At 52.4% G+C, this 19,986-nt stretch overlaps 9 protein-coding genes across 9 annotated transcripts; 5 read left to right on the top strand and 4 right to left on the bottom strand.

Annotated features, from left to right (window-relative positions):
• Positions 1–476: 476 nt before the first annotated feature.
• Positions 477–1,575, bottom strand: N7532_002101 (SDR family NAD(P)-dependent oxidoreductase; the record flags this gene model as incomplete). The annotated part of the gene is made up of 3 exons (XM_056614595.1): positions 477–962; positions 1,040–1,324; positions 1,381–1,575. Coding segments are annotated over 3 exons (966 nt in total), but the record flags the coding sequence as incomplete, so codon positions are not given.
• A 649-nt stretch (positions 1,576–2,224) lies between these two features.
• N7532_002100 (uncharacterized protein) lies at positions 2,225–3,005 on the top strand (the record flags this gene model as incomplete). Its single annotated transcript, XM_056614594.1, has 2 exons — positions 2,225–2,644; positions 2,700–3,005. The coding sequence occupies 2 exons, from the start codon at positions 2,225–2,227 to the stop codon at positions 3,003–3,005; spliced, it is 726 nt and encodes a 241-aa protein (XP_056479635.1).
• A 651-nt stretch (positions 3,006–3,656) lies between these two features.
• On the bottom strand, positions 3,657–4,136 carry N7532_002099 (uncharacterized protein; the record flags this gene model as incomplete). Its single annotated transcript, XM_056614593.1, has 1 exon — positions 3,657–4,136. The coding sequence occupies one exon, from the start codon at positions 4,134–4,136 to the stop codon at positions 3,657–3,659; it is 480 nt and encodes a 159-aa protein (XP_056479634.1).
• Positions 4,137–5,114: 978 nt separating this feature from the next.
• On the top strand, positions 5,115–5,957 carry efm7 (putative nicotinamide N-methyltransferase Nnt1; the record flags this gene model as incomplete). The annotated part of the gene is made up of 1 exon (XM_056614592.1): positions 5,115–5,957. The coding sequence occupies one exon, from the start codon at positions 5,115–5,117 to the stop codon at positions 5,955–5,957; it is 843 nt and encodes a 280-aa protein (XP_056479633.1).
• A 399-nt stretch (positions 5,958–6,356) lies between these two features.
• Positions 6,357–7,713, top strand: N7532_002097 (putative RNA polymerase II Elongator complex associated protein Kti12; the record flags this gene model as incomplete). The annotated part of the gene is made up of 3 exons (XM_056614591.1): positions 6,357–6,362; positions 6,413–6,682; positions 6,838–7,713. 3 exons carry the CDS (start codon positions 6,357–6,359, stop codon positions 7,711–7,713), a joined length of 1,152 nt encoding a protein of 383 aa, XP_056479632.1.
• Positions 7,714–8,483: 770 nt separating this feature from the next.
• Positions 8,484–10,331, bottom strand: N7532_002096 (putative C2H2 finger domain protein; the record flags this gene model as incomplete). The annotated part of the gene is made up of 3 exons (XM_056614590.1): positions 8,484–9,123; positions 9,196–9,462; positions 9,544–10,331. The coding sequence occupies 3 exons, from the start codon at positions 10,329–10,331 to the stop codon at positions 8,484–8,486; spliced, it is 1,695 nt and encodes a 564-aa protein (XP_056479631.1).
• A 2,558-nt stretch (positions 10,332–12,889) lies between these two features.
• On the top strand, positions 12,890–14,246 carry N7532_002095 (uncharacterized protein; the record flags this gene model as incomplete). The annotated part of the gene is made up of 3 exons (XM_056614589.1): positions 12,890–13,050; positions 13,098–13,107; positions 13,236–14,246. The coding sequence occupies 3 exons, from the start codon at positions 12,890–12,892 to the stop codon at positions 14,244–14,246; spliced, it is 1,182 nt and encodes a 393-aa protein (XP_056479630.1).
• Positions 14,247–14,673: 427 nt separating this feature from the next.
• On the top strand, positions 14,674–15,705 carry N7532_002094 (palmitoyl-protein thioesterase family protein; the record flags this gene model as incomplete). The annotated part of the gene is made up of 1 exon (XM_056614588.1): positions 14,674–15,705. The coding sequence occupies one exon, from the start codon at positions 14,674–14,676 to the stop codon at positions 15,703–15,705; it is 1,032 nt and encodes a 343-aa protein (XP_056479629.1).
• A 600-nt stretch (positions 15,706–16,305) lies between these two features.
• N7532_002093 (uncharacterized protein) lies at positions 16,306–19,915 on the bottom strand (the record flags this gene model as incomplete). The annotated part of the gene is made up of 2 exons (XM_056614587.1): positions 16,306–19,618; positions 19,701–19,915. The coding sequence occupies 2 exons, from the start codon at positions 19,913–19,915 to the stop codon at positions 16,306–16,308; spliced, it is 3,528 nt and encodes a 1,175-aa protein (XP_056479628.1).
• Positions 19,916–19,986: the final 71 nt, after the last annotated feature.

Genomic DNA, 19,986 nt, shown 5'->3' with positions numbered 1-19,986 from the left:
AACCATCTTTAGAATCCCAAAGGACACTGTCACAGCAATGCGGTCTCCATACTGAGTAGGAGAGGTCACGTGCCGAGTGTTTGCCGTGTCTCCCAACATCAGCAGTGGAGGAAGTAAACATGCCATACATAGTACTACTGTAGTAGTACAACTTGGAGAAATTGGTTTCATCAACGAACTAATCTCATCATACATATCATTGCCGCTGAATGACATGGATAACTGGCTTTCTGCTGCTTCGACTTCAAAAACAGCAACTATATCTATAACAGATAAGGGTCTATCACGCATGGCAGCCCCTAGTAGCCCCGGCTAATTCCTGATAGGAGCCGATCATTTATTTCAAGATTTCCTTATCGACACAGCTTTCAGCTTCCAATAAAATCGAAAAATCTGTTCTGATATGCTACTTGCTGACCAGGCCCTGCATGCAGACTTGTCGGCTTCAGCCACAGTACCTGTGAGGCAGGCTGCGATCATTTGTGCAAGGCTTCCACAGTCACGTCGGGGCCCCCAAATTCACCGCTCAAACGGAAGGTCAGTAGATTGCCCCCCTTGATCTCGTCCTTTCGGGTCTCCAGCTCCGCAGCATCCCAGCAGACGGAGACGTATTTCCCCGACAAGAATGACTTATCACCGCTAGCGAGCCAAACACCGACACCACCGCAGAGATCAGGAGTGTCTCCTATAAACGGTGCAAGATACGGGACGCTGTGCCCCATATCCGTAGCCGCCACACCCGGGTCGAGTCCAACTGACGTGATGGTCGGATGCTCGGTGGCCAGGAACTGGGTGAACTTGCAAACAGCGAGCTTGGAGGGAGAGTAGGAGCTCATGCCCGGTGGAACCCCCTGAGCGGCCATCGAAATCATATTGACGATTGTTGTGGACGCGGACGGACTATCGCCGGTATGTTTCAAGAAAGCTTTTGTGGCGATAAAAGTTCCCTTGACGTTGACTTCCTGTCGCAGGTTGCATTAGCTGAACACAGTTTGACGAGAGACTCTCCGATCCAAGTCTATCTCGGGTGATCACCAACCTGCGTCTTCCACCATGATTCTACATCGGTGTTGATTATCGTGTCCAGTACAACAAGTGCCCCAGCGTTGTTGACAAGGACATGTGGCACCCCGAATTGAGCCACTGCATCCTGGAAAGCCTTGTTCACGCCCGCCTCGTCCGTGACATCTACTGCAATGGAGAGAACCTTGGTCGCGGGATTGATCTCGTTAACTAGCTTCTGGGTTTCTTCGAGGCCTTCAGCTGATCGACCGAGGAGAACCAATGCAGCGGCATTGGCTCTAGCGAAGGAAGCCGCAAACGCCTATTGAGCTGTCAACGTTGTCCTACTCGGAACCGGCACGGCCAGCATCTGCCTACCAATCGTCCCAGTCCACGGCTGGCTCCGGTGATGATAATCACTTTTCCGGTCTGTGATAGCTCGGGTCGAGAAGGGTCGACGGCAGGGTACACATCACGGTAGTTCTTCTTCGTAAATGCTGTTACTTTGACTTGGCAGTCCGGATCGAAGTCAGGGGTCGACGGTGTGAAAATGTTGAAAACAAATGTGTGAAATCTATACAGGGCTAGTTACAAATTATTTAGTAGGTGTGGAAAGGGAGGGGAAGCAAGGTTAAGCTATTTAGAGGGGGGTGTCAGATTTATAGCTTTCGCGGGAAGCCGTAACTCCCCTCCGCGCGCGACGTGGGGGCCAGTACGGGCTGTCACTCGGACCTTGCAGTGTTGTCTCCACACCGGCCTAATCGGATATCCCCAGGAGACTGTTGATTTCTAAACTTTTGAAGTTTACAGGTTCCCTTGCTGTACGGGACGTGAGAAAGAGTACAGAAGTAACAAGGCTAATTCTTCCCGAGGCGAGGAAGGCCTTGGATGTATACCCCTCCCCGAACTGGAAGCTCACGACATCCCGCTTTGCTGTTTGTGTCTAGGATACATCTGATGTGTCTTACGCTGACGTTGAGATCTATAACGATCTATAATCATTCCATTCATCCTACCATGATCCTACCACGACTCTGTCTATAGCTACCACTATTTTGAGGGTCCAATAAAATTTGTCGTCAAACTGACGTCACTTGTTTGTTCCAAGAGGATTCATTTTCTGGCTACTGCAATAACACTACATGATACCTTCAATTTACTCCCTGGATTGAAAATATCAAATACCCCCTCTTACACCTTTGCAGAACTGAGAACCTTAGAAATGGCCACTACCCATTCCACCCAACCCAGCGACCCTCCCTCGCCGAGTCAATCCAACAGTGCCAGTCCCAGTAGCATTGCTTCTACGGAGGATCTCGATCCCGCGTTGCTTGACGAGGAGGAAAATCCGTTGGAAGATGGGCTGGCCGATAATGTGGCTGTGTCGTCAAAGTACTCCTACGCAGACGGCGGGGCCGGATACAATGCTCTCAAATCCCATCAGGGGCAACTCTACGCCGGAATGGCAGTTGGAGGCTCGCACACTTGGAATTATGACTCTGGAACGTGGAAAGAGACGAAGGAGGAGCCGGACCTGTGGAGAATCGACTACCAGACCAAGAAACGACGGGCACGCAATGCGCCCAAGGGTAGCGGTGCGCCTGTGGGGACAGAATATCACTGGCTAATTGTTGGCCATCAGGTACGCAGTCCGACCTATTCCGACCTTCGAAGAATTAGCTTATTGACTGCGACAGCATGTGCGGAAAATCGATGCAAACACTTACGAAACGCATCTCACCGGGTCGAAATACAAATTAGCACACAAGTCAGTGACAGCCAAGACTTGGTCGATTCCGAAGGTACAAGCGCAGCGCGAGCGTGAAGTTGAGCTACTACAGGATGCACAGCGACGTATACGTGGCCTCCCGCCTGTTCTTTCGAGTGAGAAGGTCAAGGTCGAACGGAAGGAGAAAGGGCAACAAAGCCTTGACTCGCTTTTCAAGCCTGTGGCGAGACCAAGGAAGAATACAGTTGCATCTGGGAAGAGAAAACGCTCATAGGCCACCGTTGTTTCTTCTGCGTCATGCTCATCATATTCTTTGGGCGGGAACTGGCAGCTAGGGCTAGCAAAACATGGCTAGTTTGTGAAATATGCGACTCCTTCAAGAGAATCGACTGCCCATTTTAACATTTTATGGGTCAACCGGACTGACGAAATTACATTATTCAGAGCAAAGTGCACAGGACCCTCTGGGTAGAAATTCTAATACAGGGGCGTGTATAAGCTATGGGAACAATCATTGAGAGAGAGAGAGAGAAAAAAAAGTAGAGTTCATGCCTTTAGCGTATATAGGTGGTATAAAGTTGGGCTAGAAACGAAGTAAAGCAACCGACCAAAACGCCCTGATAGACAAAAAACGCCGAAAGCCACGCAGCGGATTGCTTTCCCGAGTCGTCAATAACGGCCTCGTCTCGGTAGAGCTGCCCGCCAAGCCCCGCAGGGTGAGGCCCAAAAACCGTCGCAGGATGAACGCCAAAAAGCCAAGTCAAATAAAAAGCCATATTTCGAACATGGATCCAGTCCATGCCATTTGGCTGAGATAAACTCCAATCACACCCTTTCATCTACCAACTTCCATCTGGCGCGGACGTAGCCCGCTCTATATGCAGACAACGAGGCACCGACTATCACATGTCTCACTGATAAGATCTTAGAGGGTCACACTCTCGAGATCACGCATAACGATAGACATTTGTGCTCGTTTGGCTGCCTCAGCGACCAGACTGAAATCCTGTAGGAAAGGCGCCGTTGCCGTCGGACCTCCTAGTCCGTTGCCTTCATGGGGATAAGGGTCCGCGGCCGGCTGTGTGGCGGGTGGTACATCCGACCGTGGCACCGACTCGGAATTCTGTCCCTCGGGCGCAAGTGGTATCCCAGCGGCGCGAGCAGGGTCGTTGAGAGCATTTAGGGGCTGCGTTTGGGACATGGCGGACTGGGCGACGCAGGCAGCGGGCAGAGGGGCCGTGAAGGGCTGGACGGTCGAGGCAGCAGGGGGTATCTCGAACGGATTTGAAGGTTGTGCTACTGTGGTGGTGAGGTTTGCAGAGGGAGCGAGCGTCGAAGTCGAGGAGGAGAGGGTGGAAGGCTGAGCGGGGGCTTGAGGGGTATGGGCTGATCGTCGAGGATCCATTTCGACTATGCGGCGATTCCGAAAAACCCTGTCCAGCGGCAATGCAGGTCGATGCACGACAGACACTCTAAGGAAGTCGAGGTATGGAGGATCGAAGCACCCGCGACTACCGGTTCGAGGCCACCCTGAGGGATCGAAGCGTCACAGTTCCACGACTGACGGGGGATGGCTTCGGCAAGGGAGCCGGGGGCGAAGAATCCAAGCGATGCGCAGGTGGAACCAGACCACTTAGAGAACGACGATCTGGGGGAGGCAGGGAAGGGCAGGTGGGAGTTTGGGGCGTAAAGAGAGTGAGGAAAGAGGAGAAGTCAGGACAGGAAGAGTGCGGAAGGGAAAAAGAAGATCGCAGTTCGTTCCCAACTGGGTGATCCCGACCATTACCCGCGTAACCGTACGGTATCTCCACTCCTCTCCACATTCGGACTCGTAGGCCCGGTGGCAAATTACGGTATTTCAATACACATCCTCGGCCCAGCACATGTACACAATCGGTGTCACGATGCACTCGACATACGTGATGAGGGTGCTGAGTGGCCTAGGGAATCCAAAGACCATGTTCATTGTGCAGGAGAACTCTATCCCCGAGAAGTGGTGTATACGGCCGGCACTGCTTGGTACGCGATTAGCTCGGATGTACATTCCAGCGCGAGTCTCTTCCTACTAAGTACAAATGTAAAAGCTACTGGCAGTATCAATCTATCCAACGTGGCATTGTTATGAATCTATTCGTAAAGGTAGAAATCAAGGGCTCAAGCCAAAAATCAATGAACCACACGGCATTCGACAAATCAGATCGTTTGATCTAAGATCGACCATTTTGGCCGCGAGGCCAATCCCTTCAGCCCGTGAAGACCGTAATGATCTGTTTGGTGCCTCAGGCTGCAACGCCCCACCGATAAGGCCGATAATAATTTTGTCCCAAATTCGCCAGGCGGATTTGTTGGAGGGGCAGCCCCAGCACAGCGCAAGAACAACACTATGGACGAGGCCAATTTCGAGACTGGAGATATGTTCCAGGAACCTGAGGGGTTCTACCCCGACGAACCAGAGCCCACGTTCGCTGAGCACACTATGCTGTCGGGCCAGACGGTGCGCGTGCGACTCGTCGGCAGCCACCCGCTCTACGTACGTCCAAAGAATCCTCAATTGCTCGATCGCTTCGCTGACTGTCGTGGATGCAAACAGGGCAATTTGCTTTGGAACGCCGGTCGAACCAGTGCACACTATATTGAAGAACGAACCGAAGAGCTTATCCGGGGCAAGGAGGTTCTCGAGATCGGCGCAGCGGCGGGCGTCCCCAGCATTGTGAGCGCTATCCAGGGTGCCCGCACTGTCGTCCTGACCGATTACCCCGACCCCGACCTCGTTCAGAACATGCAATACAATGCAGACCTGGCGGTCGACCAAATCGTCAAGGGCCCCGACTCCCGCAACCCGCTGCATGTCGATGGCTACAAATGGGGTAACCCCGTGGAACCACTGCTGGCGTACATTCCTCCCTTGGCGGATGGGACTGCGCCCACTGGGTTCGATGTGTTGATCATGGCGGATGTGATTTACAGCCACCGTGAGCATGGGAATCTGGTCAAGACTATGCAGCAAACCCTCAAGAAAAATGCGGAGTCGGTTGCATTGGTGATCTTCACACCGTACGAGCCTTGGTTGTTGCCCCAGACAGAACGATTCTTCCCATTAGCGGAGGCTGGGGGCTTCACTGTGACTAAAATCTTCGAGAAGCTCATGGGCGATGTTCTCTTCGAGAATGATCCTGGTGTAGGTAGCCCCGTCTTGTCTACTAATTTGCCCCGCGATAAACATTGACTCGACACAGGATGAGAAACTCCGGAGGACCGTGTTTGGATACGAGCTCCGCTGGGCCCCAGAAAAATTGGCAGTAATTGCCTCCAAAAGTTCCTGAGATTCGAATTTGATACCCTGGCATTTGCAGCAAAATATAGACGCCGCAGTGGGGGTTGCCCCTCGGCCAGTTGATGTGCAGCACTTTCCAAAGCAATTGCACACTTCTTTCTTTTAATTCCATCCAAGGTATCGTAAAAGAAAGAAAAAGGGTTGAAACATCTGCTCGTAAGAATGTTCTGTATATTTTAAACACAACTGGTTCTTAGGTATACTTCCCAGATTGGTGTCATGTCGTGCCTGGTCACATGCGCAACCCCGCGGGAAAAAAAGTTCGCCGCTGCAACGCCGCAACAAGCCACGATGCCGGTGAGCACAACCACTTTGCCAGGTCGCAGGCCATACTGATGCTCGTTTAGCTCATTATCCTCACCGGGTACCCTTGCTCTGGTCTCACCTATCGCGCAAACCAGCTCGCGTCCCTGCTCGAGAAGGCGCAAGATGAGATATTCGCGGCCACTGAAACAGCGTCGCCTGTCTCGCTGAAGTCTCGATTCAAGATCCACGTCGTTCCTTCGCACGATAACAGCTCATACCCGCGTACCGTTTATGATCATGCCCGAACGGAGAAGGAGGCCCGCGGTGTGGCGTATGCCCGGGCGAAGCGCGTGATGGCCAAGGATAGCATTGTGATCCTCGACGGAATGAACTATATCAAAGGGTGGCGGTATCAGCTTTGGTGCGAAAGTAAAGCTGCAGGAACTTCTTGCTGTGTGGTATGATTTGAAATCACTTCGATGGGTTAGACATTTCAATGGCTAATCGTCCATTGGTTATTTTCCAGGTTCATGTCGGAACACCTACCGATCAATGCATTGTGAACAACAACGCGCGCTTGAAACGCGATGCAGCCCAGAAAAATGAGACATCTCCAGCTGAACAGCCAGCTTCTTCTACCGACGATGTTTCCCAGACCGAATCAACTGATAGCGAACAAGCCTACGCCCCCGCGCTCCTCGACAATCTCATTTTCCGTTACGAAGAGCCCAGCACGCACAGCCGATGGGACAAACCGCTCTTCACCGTCCCATGGGACGATCCTGAGCCCCCAGTGGCTGACATTTTCCACGCCCTGACAGGCGTTGTTCTCCCATCGGCTGAGGCACCGACTGTCACCCCAATCTCGAACCTCACCTCATCTCTCGCCTCGGCTAGCCTCTCCGATGCAGCCAGCACGACGACTACTGCACGAACATTTACCCGTAACACTACTGCCCGCCCACGAATCATCCCGCACCAAGCCACGGCGCAAGCTGTCGCAACGGACCCAGGTGCTCTTTATGCAATGGAGAAGCGTACTTCGGCCATCGTGAATGCGATTCGCACCTTTGCGCAGGCCAATCCTTCTGCTGAAATGGCCCTCGCGCAGAGTCAGAACCCCCGAGGCATCACCATTGCGGTGCCCGAATCATCTATCTCGGTTTTGATTCCCGCGCACCTTGCTGCGACCGGAACGACTGATGAGTTAGCCGGTGCCGGTGGAATATTGGCTGCGCCAAAAATGCAGCGCATGCGTAGACAATGGATCAGTTTGAACCGCAAGTACATTGCTCACGGTCATGGTGCTGGTCAAGGTGGTTTGACACCAGATCAGATTGGGGATGCGTTTGTCCGGTTTTTGAATAGCACCATTGCAGGCGAAGACGATTTGGAGGAGTAAATATTGAGAGGTTGTACATGCTAGCAGGATGAGAGTTGGTACATACTGCATGTCCATGTGTCATTTAGAACGAGCTATAGAGCTATGATTAACGAGGTTATGATTTGAAAACTCCTTCAAATAATTTACCTATCGAGAATTTTCTAAAAGGTGTGTTATAAAAAGATTCGATTTTTGAATTGTTTATGGGTAGTGTTGAAGAAAAGTAGTGCGTAGACCAAACAAAACCAACAAAACCATAATGCTCTCTAAATACTAAAAAAAGAGTCCTCCCATAATTCCTGTGCTGTCGGATATCCACATCATTTTGAAATGAGATCGGCGACTTTTGCACATGATCCTCATCCTTTTTATTCCCAGCTGTTCCAACATTGTGGGCCCTCCAATTCCAAATTTAGCCAGAATGATTATGAGCAGAATTTGAAATTCTGAGTTGAATCGTGCCGAGAATTGAGCTCCGGGGCACGAAGTTTCCATACGGATCCATGGGCGAAACGACCGTGGCGACTGTGGCATTGGTCTGATCTATGTATGTGGGTTGAGCCGGAGGAGCAGTCTCTTAGGCCTCTTGAGTGTGGAGCGCAGGTGCAACTCTCAGCCTCGTGTAGTCTTCAAAAAGGCCATCTGGGTGTTGAAACCGCGCGACTGGGAGCGCATATTCGTCCATTGGTACCACGGGGTCAATTGAAAGCGCTTCTCGCGGGATAATAAGCATTCCATCACTGAAAATCCTTCCTGGGGGAAAGATTTACAGGATTCTCGACTTCCCTTCACGCGGGCAGGGAAAGTCCGTTGGGAATCTGGGAAACGTGGCTGGCTTCGAGGTGGCGGTAGTTCAGGCCAAGGGTGTAGAGCTCCTGGAGGCTGGCATTGACCTTCTCATGCATCGAGGCGTCCTGTGGGGTGATCTTCCCGAGCTCCTCAAGCAAACGGGCGCGGCACTTGTAATAGTTCCGCTCAGCGTTCTGCAGGCGCTGTCCATGCTGAGCAGTAGCCTGGTTGGCCTTCACGGATCCGGCTTGGGAGTGCACCGAGCGAGTGCGCTTCATTGTCGAGGCCGGGGTGGCACCGGTCACTCCTCGTCGCTTGCGGCTGGCGGCTTCCTTCTTGACCTTAGCGGGTGCACCGGTCGGCGAGGTCTCAGGCGAGCTGAGTCGTTCAGAGGACTGATAATCATGCACCCGGCGCATGTGGTCGAACAGGTTCCATCTACGGGGGAATCCATTACCAGGGGCGGATCGTTCACAGCCCTCCCACAGGCAGAGGTGAGGGTTGTCTCCGTGGCCATGCAATCCGTGGGCTTCGCGTTCGTGTCGGAACAAGCACGCATTGGACGAGAAACGCAGCTGGCTATCCACGCAAGCGGGGACCTTGCAGCGGTAGGGCTTCAGGTGAGAATCTAGGTATTTGCTACAACGCGGTCTGTTAGGGGCGCATTCTCGGAGTGAGGAAAGCCCGAGGGCGAGTGGAGAGTGAACATACTGATAGGCGCACTTCTGCGTGGTGGGTGCGTGGTTGCAGGGCTTGTCTCCGGAGGCATATGGGCAGTAGTACTTTCCATCGTTCTGGGGTGGCATGGAGTAGAAGGCGTGCTCTCGCGGGTTGCGAGACTCAGAGCTATCCTTGGACCTCTGGCGAGCTGGCTCTCTCACGGGCAGGGAAGGGAAGAATTCCTGTTCAGTCTTGACCTGGGGGTGGGAGGCACTCGGCAGTGCACTCCGGCGCGAAGTCTTCGAAGCCCTGATGGTCCTGTACTGGGTGGTTAGATGGGGTTCTGGTTTGTTTTTTTCCTCGATCTCTTTTTGCAGTCGAGTTTGGCAGGGCACCTACCTGTTGGGGTCCTTCTCGCTCAGAGGCGGAGTAGGGAAAAGAGGCTCCGTTGGGTTGATTCCATGGCTGTTCATTGGCGATGTGGTGAAATCTCCCAGGAGTGTGTCATCGGGGGCGAGATATGAAGGAAATCCTGGGTGCGAGCAAGAGGAAGTAACTGACATGTCATGACTGGCCTCTGTCAGAGGCGGAGAGACAGGCACAGTCTGGAAAAGACTTGATGAAAGTTGGTCCAGTGTGGTTCCAGGGTAGTGGCCTTCAGACATCATGGCATTCCATGCCTCAGGAGCGGCAATCATATGGCCATCCTCCGTGTGGGAACTGTGTGCAACTGACAGAGCATCATCCGGTGTGCTCGACTGTACACAGACATCATTATCTATGGAAGACAAATCCACAAAAGAATAAAAGTCCCGCGGCATCTCATTATGATCATGCAGGTCTGTGACTGCTGGGAAGTCCACGCCTGTGTACATCACATCATTTGGTCCGACCGTGGGGGTCATGAGCTGCGAAGGCATTTGGAAAGCAAGCATTTGCATGTGAGGGGACTCCTTGGAAGACATGGCCTGATCAAGGGATTCTGTAGTGTTCATGTTCCAGTCTTTGATGTCCTGGGGGTTTCCATGGGCTGCGGAGATTGAGCAGAGAGACGCGGAGTCATGGCTCGACAGTTCATCATCCTGGAGTGTTCTTGAGGCCATATTTGACATCCCTGAGACCATGGAGGCATGTCTGGATTGAGAAACGGAGAGCCTCTCGGGCTCGTTGCTGGTCCTGGGAGACATTTGTGTGGTGTAAAAATCACTGCGAGAAGCATCATCGAGTCAGTAAACTACACATTTTCGACAAAGGAATAAAATTCAAAACAGTAAACAAAAAAGACAAAAGCAAAATTTCCGAGGTCCAGAGGAAACCGAAAACCTATCAGTCATTAGCAAAAGCCCACGCGCACCAGCAGTGCCGAGTGAACGCACCAAGGTTTTCTAGTAGAATCAATCAATCCAGAGCGACGGGGAGAGGTCCTAGTTGACAGTGGCAAGGGTGAAAATGACGAGTTGGATCCAGTTCAATGACAGCCTATTGCCAGTAGTTTGTCGAAGAGCCAGGTTTTGCAAGAGGCCGAAGCTACAATGTCGAAGCATCATCATCCAGTTGGGTCAAGTTCAAGAAAGCATGATTTCTTGTTCTTGGTAAGGCCAGAAGCCGTTGTGAGGCCAGTCCATTGAGAGTCAGTGGCCAGTGTAAGTTTCCTGAAGCGGACGCTTCGAATTCCGTTGCGAGGTCTGCGCAGTTTGCATGCTCAGGAGGGCCCTTGGGCATTTCCATAGGTTTGGCTGGGGTAGGGCCTAAGTATCATAGTTCCAGGGATCAAGCATTATATTTCCTTAGGTTGGTGTGGTATAAAATCCAGGGCAGAGTAGTTGGGATCCAATAGTAGTAGTTCCAGAGAAAAGGTCATCCACGGGATAAATAATCCGAGCGCTCAACTCCAGGCTTGGAGAGAGCAATTAAGGGCCAGGTGGTTCAGTTCAAGTCACGGGAGGCATCCAGGGAACAAGTAATCCAGTGGGAATTTCGATAGATTTGAGCGCGTTTGAATATAAACAGCACTCAATCTGAGTCCGGCTTAGTCGGCGGGTCGCCAACAAGCATCCGTTGTAAAGAAGCATCATTCTTTAATTTGCCAAAAATGGCAAGAGAAAGGCATCAAGGGAGATCAAGTGATCAAGTAAAAGGTCCAGGTTTCCAGGGATTTGGTTTTCAAGTAGTCGACTAGATCCATGGGAGTAACAGATGTCGAGATATGGGTCCAGCGGAAATGATGGGAACAAGAAAACACGAGAACGACGAAACGCATAGGAAAAGCAGAAGGAAAGTGTGATGGGGACTACCTCGTGTGTTTTGTATCGAGTGTGCAGACTAAAGAGAAGCCTGGGAAACAACAAAGCAAAGTCCAGTTCCGGGAGAAGTGGCAAAGTAGTCCTTGGGTAATATCAAGCAACCAGGGCAAAAGTTTGGTTAAAAAAAAAAAAAGCAAGGTTGTCCGAGATCCAGGGACTGTTGAGGGGCGACAGGGTATCTTCGGGTATATAATGGCAGTCGACCGTTGATCGAAGATAATCGTGATGAGTTAAAAGGGTATCCTGAGTTGGGAAAGGAAAGAAAGAAAACGGTAGGGAATGGGGGGATCAGCGGCCTTTTAGAAGGCAGGAAACGCACAATCGGGTTCAGGAGGGGGTGGAGCCTATCAAACATGGCGTGTGCCAGGGTTGCATAGTGCAGGGCCAACCTGCCCTGTTGGCACCAGCGAGGAGCCAGTACCGGGTCGAAGGTGATGGCATCTGCAGGCCTGGTTTTTGCGCTGGCGGGTCCCGAATGGACGAGAAGAGCAGGTGTTTGTAGCGGTGAGACGGGGCCCGCGTCTGGGGGGCTTGGCGGTGCATTGGTGGGTTGGTGATTGGATGTCCCTCGTGGCTGACGCTGCAAGATGATGTCCAGTTTGGACGATCGGCAGATGCTCTCGCGGTAAGGACAGGGGGTTGGGTGGTGGAGAGCATCCCACGTCGGAGTGATGCGGAATGAGAGGTGCAGCCATCACCAAACTGCAGCGGGGAGGACGGGTGTCGGTCCCGTGGCTACGTGGACGATCGAGTGCCATTTCATCTACGCAGACACTCTCTGTGGATACAATAAGAAGTAAAATTGATTGCTGGTGATGATCATTATTGATTACTGATTTCATGAAACGACTACCTACGGAAGTAGTACATGAGAAACGACGGACACGGCCCGGAGCGAACCCGGGGGACCCACGTTGGGCAGCAATGCAGCTGGCGGAGTTCTGTGGATGATCCCAAGTCAGCCATGATCCCATCGCAAAGTGGACACGAGAAGGAAAATTCCAGAAAAAATGGAGTCAGATAAAAAGAAAGATGGATAAAGGTTGTCGTTCAGTGATCCGAAGATCTTCAGGTGAACTATGCTTTGGTAGGTTTGTTCATCATCCAGGCGGAAGCCGGGAGGAGGTAAAGTGGAAGAAAATGAGGATAAGACAGCGGACTTACCGAGTGGGGCGGCTGAATGCTGGTTGCTGAATGCCTGGAGTCAGCGATCGGTCGACTGCGAACAGCGCATGGCTGCGTCCCTCCAGGGGACGATTGGTTGAGAAGGAGAGATTTCAAAGTGAAGCGGCGCGCTTTTGTGTGTGCGGTCACGTGAGTTTGTCCGGTTTGCATAGCCCGCCCCGCCGAGTCTCCACCCGGTGACAATCGAGCATCATCGTACATGGCATCTGATGGTTTGGAGAATACTGCTTGTGTACACTCCTGCGTCAACAATCACAATGAATTGGACCGGTGGCCAATTGCATCGTCACTCGTCTCGCAAAGGAATATTGTCCAAGACCCAGAAGCAGAATTTCGCCAAATCTCGCCAACTCATCAACGATCGAGCGTCTCGTCCGCCTGCGTCATTCCAGGGCTTTCCCAGGCTGGGAGTTGATAGGTGTGATGGGCAGAAATTGATCAATGAGAGGACTAATATGACGGAAGCCCAGAAACTGTCAGTGCTGGTCGATTGATTGCTCTTTTGCATCATTATCATCACACTGTATCCTTGTCTGGGTGACTTCTCATACTAACATTAGCGAGGTCCAGGTCTCCGAAGCCAAAGCCGACACTAGTCCCTAGGAGCTCCTCGGCTCACGGCAGCAGGCATCTGGGTGCTCTCGGATGTCGATTTCTAAAAGACCCAAACTGGGCGGCAGTATCCATGGCCCAGCCATTAGACTATCAATTTCCCCCATAGAGGAAATCGAGCGCTTCGGCAAACGACGCAAACTGAATGATGCTGACCGCAAGCGTCTATCAACTACCTCTGGAGACCGGGTTGTACGCCTTTTTAGGCCTCGCCTGAGGACTCGCCAGCTGACTTCCGAGCGAGACGCCTACTTGAATGGCATCCAAATCCGAATCGATGGTCAACCTGCTGATGGATCGTCGGCTGCAAGCACTGCCGAAAGGCCGAGCCAACCTTCATCACAGTCCATCGTCCTTTGTGATGATTCTGGTCCGGTTCACTATTCCTCCACTCGTGGTCACCCAAACGCCGATCAAAATTGCTCGGGGCGAGATTTTCTCAGCCTCCGCCCAAGCCATCAGGCCCCACCATCTAAGGTCCCCAAAGCCCCCTCGACCATTCCAGAAACGGTTATGCTGCAGATCTCTGAGCCTGTGTCACCATCTCGTGTTCCTCTTCAAGAAAACTTAATCTATGGGCTAAGCGGCCGCAACCGAGTTGATGTCTCTCCTGGTTCCGCTAGGCTGCCGTGGTCCGCACGTCGGCATTTCACTATTGATGACCAAATACAAGCGGAGCAGAACAATCTCGCCATTTGTTTAGATGCCAATGCTCCATCTCGCCCAAGGTCCCCTAGCTCTGTGACCACATTGCTGGCGTCACCCTCTCTGCTCAGTCCTGAAATACCGCCAAGTCTGAATGCCTCGAACCGGCCGTTGCAACCACGATGGTCCATGTTTTCCCCCAACTTTCGTCAGCCCAATGCTGCTCGTCCTCAAGAATTCCATGGCTTTGATGTTACATGCACCAATTCCACCGAGCACCCACCCTATCATATTTACAAAGATCGCAGTTTTGGGGATATGAGATTCTTTGGTCAGGTTGTCCGCCAAGACGATTAGAGTGTCACTCCCAGGGCTACCGCGGGTGGTGAGAAGCCGAAAATAGCTGCTGTATGGGCTTTTGGTTTCGATCGTTACGCTCTCGTTCTGGAATTGTCTGTCATACTCGTATTTTTAGTAGTGGCATTGGGCGATAACATATATTTGATACCTTTAGAAGACCACTGCGATTAGGGCGACAACCAACGCTACAAATACAATTCATAATTTTTTGACATCCGTTGCAGCTTTCTGCGACTTCTATAGCATAACAATCGGCTCTGATGTCGAGAAAATGGCTGCAGTTTCCCCACAGCTCTTTGGGAGCTGCCGGCTAACCAAGGTTCACGTGCCGATCGGCCCCGGTTTGAGCTCAGTTGACGTCGCGATCCCCTTCCTGTTCCATCTTTCCCATTCCAACCTCCAAGTCTGACACTCCGCCGTTGTCATGCTGCGTTTCATTACGGTCCTGGCGGCGATAGCCACGGGCGCGCTATCCGTCGCAGTCTCGCCTGCTTTAGCCCCAGATATCGACCAGACAACACAGCTTCCTCTCGTCATCTGGCACGGTCTAGGGGACGACTTCGAGCGTGATGGGCTGCAAGAAGTGGCTGACCTCGCTGCCTCCGCCAACCCAGGCACTCACGTCCACCTCATTCGACTAGCTGATACAGGAGGTGGCGACCGTCAAGCGACCTTTTTTGGCAACGTCACCGAGCAAATCGCAACCGTTTGCCAGCAACTGGCTGCAGAGCCGATCCTCAGCTCCGCCCCCGCCATCAATGCTTTGGGATTCTCACAGGGCGGCCAATTCCTTCGCGGCTACATTGAACGATGCAATAACCCCCCGGTACACAACCTCGTTACCTTCGGCAGCCAGCACAACGGGATTTCGGAATTCCAGTCCTGCAAGACGGGTGATTGGATCTGCAACGGGGCCGAAGCACTGCTGCGCTCTGGTCAATGGACCGATTTCGTACAGTCCCACCTGGTTCCAGCGCAGTACTTCCGCGACCCCAACGAGCTAGATGATTACCTTGAGCACAGCAATTTCTTGGCCGATATCAACAATGAGCGGGTATTGAAGAATACGGATTATAAGAAACGTCTGGCAACGCTGAACAAGTTCGCGATGTTCATGTTCGACAATGATACAATTGCAGTGCCCAAGGAGAGTGCACTTTTTGCAGAGGTGAATATTACCAGTGGGACGGTGACTCCGCTACAGGAACGCCCGATTTACAAGGAGGATTGGCTCGGATTGAAGCAGTTGGATGGCCAGGGCCGACTGGATTTCAAGTCTGTCCCTGGTCAACATATGCATCTGACTGATAAAATCCTTGAGAGAACTTTCAAGGAGTACTTCGGCCGCGTCCAGAATTCGCAGTTACGACTTCAGATGGAATCGCAACAGGAGCCGGTGACCCAGCCCTTCTCAGGATCCTCGGGCTTGTTGGTGCAAGCGCAGCCAGGCTTCTAAGCACGTTCATGCTCATATTATTTTAACCATGGCGTTGATAACATTAGATATCCCGTTTGTATAGTTCAGTGTATTTTGGGCGATTTAGGAGTGAACCCACTCGCTCTATCGTTGAAGTAGCTTTATCTACTTGCATGGTAAGGTTCCCAGTCTTGCATTTTCGGGTCAAAATGAAATGCTGTTTTTACCAAATCAGTTTCTCGTGATCATCTGGACTATAGCACCGTCTATTTTAATCTACCGACAATATAGCTAGATACAGAAACCCGCATTGAGCAGAAGCCAGCAGCAAGAGAGATACGGGATTTTCAGAATAAACATATGCAACTAGAAGAAAGAAAGGGTAAAGAAGGCAGAAGATCAGGTGCCGTAGTGGAAGCCGGGAATGGAAGAGGGCAAAACATCGGACCGAAGTTCAGAGATGAGACTGCAGCAAATTTCCACTCGAGCAAGAAGTGGATAGAGAAATTATAGATAAACATGTACAGAACAAGGCAAGAGAAAGGAGATAGGGGGAGCAAGGCATGCGGTGAAACTTTCGCAGGGACCGACTGTACAGGTGAAGGAAGGGAATGGAAAGGGAATGGAAATGGAGGCCCACTAGTAGGGGGGTCGTCCGATACCATTGCCACTAACTTGCCGTCTGCTGGTGTAGCCGCCGCCCAGCGGGGCCTTGGAGGCCGGGATTGCGGTTGCCGGTCGGTCTCCATTCGCCAGTATGCTGCCATCGGGCGAGAGGTACCCGTCTAGAATCCTCCTCAGTTGGGCTCGTTGGGCACTGTCCAGAGCGTCAGACCCGTTGGTCTCGGCGCCCCGGAAGACCTCACTGATGCCAGCAGCGAGGTTATTGTTGGATCGGCTTTTATTGCGGGTAAGGTTCGCGTTTCGAGAATTCTGGGCTGCTTCAGACTTGTCCTTCACTGAAAACTGCCGCGAGGTATCGGGAGCAGTCGCTGGGCGATCAACTGAAACTAAAGACCGCTGCGAGTCGTTTGGGAAGCCACCGGGGATGGAGAGACTGGGAGGAATGGGAGGAACTGGAGGAATATCTTCTTCGGAGTTCACCCGGCTCAGTGTCGGCACTTGAGGATCTGTTGGGGTCTTGTTCCCCGAAAGAGCAATTTCTGATGCTGATGCCCGGGGTGTTTCCACGCCATCTTCTTCCGGTGTCTGCTCTCCGTCTTGCTGAACAGACGCGCCATCTCCATCCACCCCATAGACTGAGAAAGCAGCACTGACCATGCTTTCACTACCGGAAGACACTACACTGGCATTCGAGGCATCAAGCTGGCCACGCAGTGGGCTCAATTTCCGAGGCTGGGTGTCGTGATTCACAGACAGCACACGACGCAACTCGGTGACGCGGACTGGGGACCCTCGGGTGGAGCTAGGCTCCGAGGTGCGCGAAATCTCAGGAACACTCATTCGGCGGTGTTTGTTAGAAGCCGAGCCGGCAGGGGAGCCGTTTGCAGCGCCGTTAGCCTGGCCGTTGCGAGTGATAGTACCTCCGCGCGAGCCGTTGATGGACAGAGTCTTGATACTCTCCTTCTCCACGGCGGCCAAACAAGACTCCCGGGACCAAGCCGATAGCATCTGTTCTCTGACGGATGATGGAAGGCCGCTATCTGTTTTGGACTGCGGTGCCACGGAGGCGTGATTCAAGACTGGGAAGCTAAACCCTCGTGCCGGCGGGGAGGTTGGTGGGCTCTGCGGCGGCGAGGAGATGGTTTGGCGGTAGGCATCGTCAATTCCATTGACAAGGTCATCGACATTTCGGAAAGGCGTCAGAGTAATGGACGAGGTGGACTCGTCGTTGGTGGATGGTGCCTGATCGACGGGGATACCATCCAAGCCAGCCGGGGGCAACCGAATCTTGGGAAACCACTGTTTTTTGCTTTGTCGTTTCTCAATTTCATTGCGGACTTCGACACCTGCATGCGTAGACTCGAAATTGAACTTCTCCGACAAAGCCAGCAGATATCCGTGAACGAGGCTACCGATATTGACGCGAGCCGCAAATCTTCCCAGATCAACAGAGGTGTACAGATCCTCTTGTAGTTTCAGAACCATAGGAAGACCATATTGGACTGCATTGACTCCCAATTTTTCGACAAGGCTTGCTAGAAGAAGGTGAAGAAGGAGTATTTCTGACTCGGCCGTGGGGCTTTCAAGAGCAGCATCGTAGATAGCCAGGTGCAGCAGGCGCAGGAAGGTTGATTGCGCAGCCAGGGCCACTTTTTCCCTCTGGTTACCCGGGGCTGAGGTGCTCCGCCGATTCGTCTTGTCCGGTTGCTCGGAATCGCGTTTTGATGACGGCTTGATATACTTCGGAATATCCACTCGCACTTTGAGATCACGCTTGTTGGTCTCAAGTGAGAGCCATGTTAGGAAGGCATCGGCATACGCGCGACGAACTTCCTGATCGGAGTCTCGCAGAAGCCCTTGCGTTCCTTCCCACACGTGGATACCCACTTGGTTCCGAGATTCAGGACTACTGGCGACACCCGGGGCTCTCAAGTTAGACACCAGTAGAATGGCTTTCACGGCCCGGAGGGCAGTCAATTTGGCGGCATCATGAGAAATCGCATCCCCGTGCGTCTTTTCTCCATTGGCATCTCCCGTCTGAGTAGTTTCAGCAGGCGGCGCCACGCCTGCTTCATGAACCGTAGCCAGGGAAGACTGTGCAGCACTATCCATGGTTGCAGTTGGTTTGAAGCGCCGCAGGATTGCCCGGATCATATCAGCAACTTGGTCTCCGTAATAGATATGGGTTGCCAGATCACCAATGCACTGTTCTAACAGGGTAAGTAAGCTTTTTCTCCGTTCCGTTATAGGCCCTGCCCCGTCAATTTGCGATTCCGTGTTTTTCTCGGGGTCCTCGGCACCAGGTTGACCAGAGTTGGATAGAATCTCGGAGACGTAGTGCATGAGGCCGAATAATATGTCCATGACACTCAGCCCGATCATGTTGACCGATGACTTTAGAAGCCAGTCCACCACAGAAAGAATGGTGAAGGAGGAGTCCAGAGCGTCTTCCGTGGGCTTTGTTTCGTGCAAAATGTCCATGGCAGCCATTAAAATGACAAACCGGACCTGGACGGGGCACCAATTTGCAATCAGCTCAATGAGAGAAGTAGCCCAGTTTCCACCTTCTTTCGCGGCGCCGGATTGGTCTTGAATAGCTGTTTCGGGAAATCGTTTGCTGGCAATGAATTGTAGAGCGACTGAAGCTGCAACTCGAATTTGGCCCCGGTTGCTCCCGGATACAATGATTCTCTCAAGACAGCGCAAGGCCAGCAATCGCGCATTCATTTCTGCTTGTTTATCTGCATCGGCCGTTGACTGTGCTGCTAGTGCCGGGTCACCTTCGGCAGTGTCAACCGTGTGAACTGTTGTGACGCTCATTCGGCGGGGTCGAGTCGCATCGTCTTCAGCCCTGTCGGTCTCGTGAAGCCTGACCTTGAGCGGAACCAGCACGTCTTCAGCTTCCGAGTAAAGGTTTTCCAAAATGACAGGCAGAATGAGTTTCAAGGATGTCCCTCCATCAGCGGCAAGGCTCTCAGAACTGACGACACCCTTGATCGCACGCAGACCGGCGTTTCTCCATCGAATTGCTACGGGAAGGCTGACTTTGGTAGGAGAGTAGGTCGAGGATGAAGGATCCGCAAAGTTGGCGTAGCATCGCACAACTTCTCTGTATTGCTGGGCGAGACTTTGTTCCGCTGCGATGATTGCGATGTCCTGGTGCCGACAGAAGGTCTCAAAGGTCGCGATCGAATCTTCCACCATGGAAATGTCATTTGAGCATAGGACGGTTTCGATGATAGTAAGGACGAAGCGCGCGTAGATGGGCAGGTCGCGCGGACATTTTTCGATGAGCGCGGTCAGAATGTGAAGCGCAACCTGAACATTTCTACTTGCAATTGATCGTCAGCTATTTCCATTCTCCCTATGTGCGAGTCAAATCTCTTTCGTCCGAGCTGCATCTCACTCACCCCAATCTGCGCCTCCAGACATCTTTAGAGACTCGTTTTGTAAGAAAAGCGCCGACCTTAGTCAGCTTGCTGCGACGCGTGCTCAGATAGTATAGCAGGTATGACAGCTCGCTCGGGTTCGGCTTGACTTCCACGACTCCCTTCTGGTATTGCGGATAGCACTTCAGCGTCAAGACCTGGTGCCTCGGGCGGCAGGCCTGGCGGACGGACGCCATGGGGAATGAGACGGGCGTGTTCCCCGAGAGAAGTTCGCAAAGGCACGCGGTGGATGGTCTTCGGACGGTGA

Source organism: Penicillium argentinense, assembly GCF_028826775.1.
Source record: "Penicillium argentinense strain IBT 30761 chromosome Unknown utg000002l_segment0_segment0, whole genome shotgun sequence".
In the NCBI taxonomy this organism is placed as follows: domain Eukaryota; kingdom Fungi; phylum Ascomycota; class Eurotiomycetes; order Eurotiales; family Aspergillaceae; genus Penicillium; species Penicillium argentinense.
This window is presented reverse-complemented; position numbering and strand designations above follow the sequence as displayed.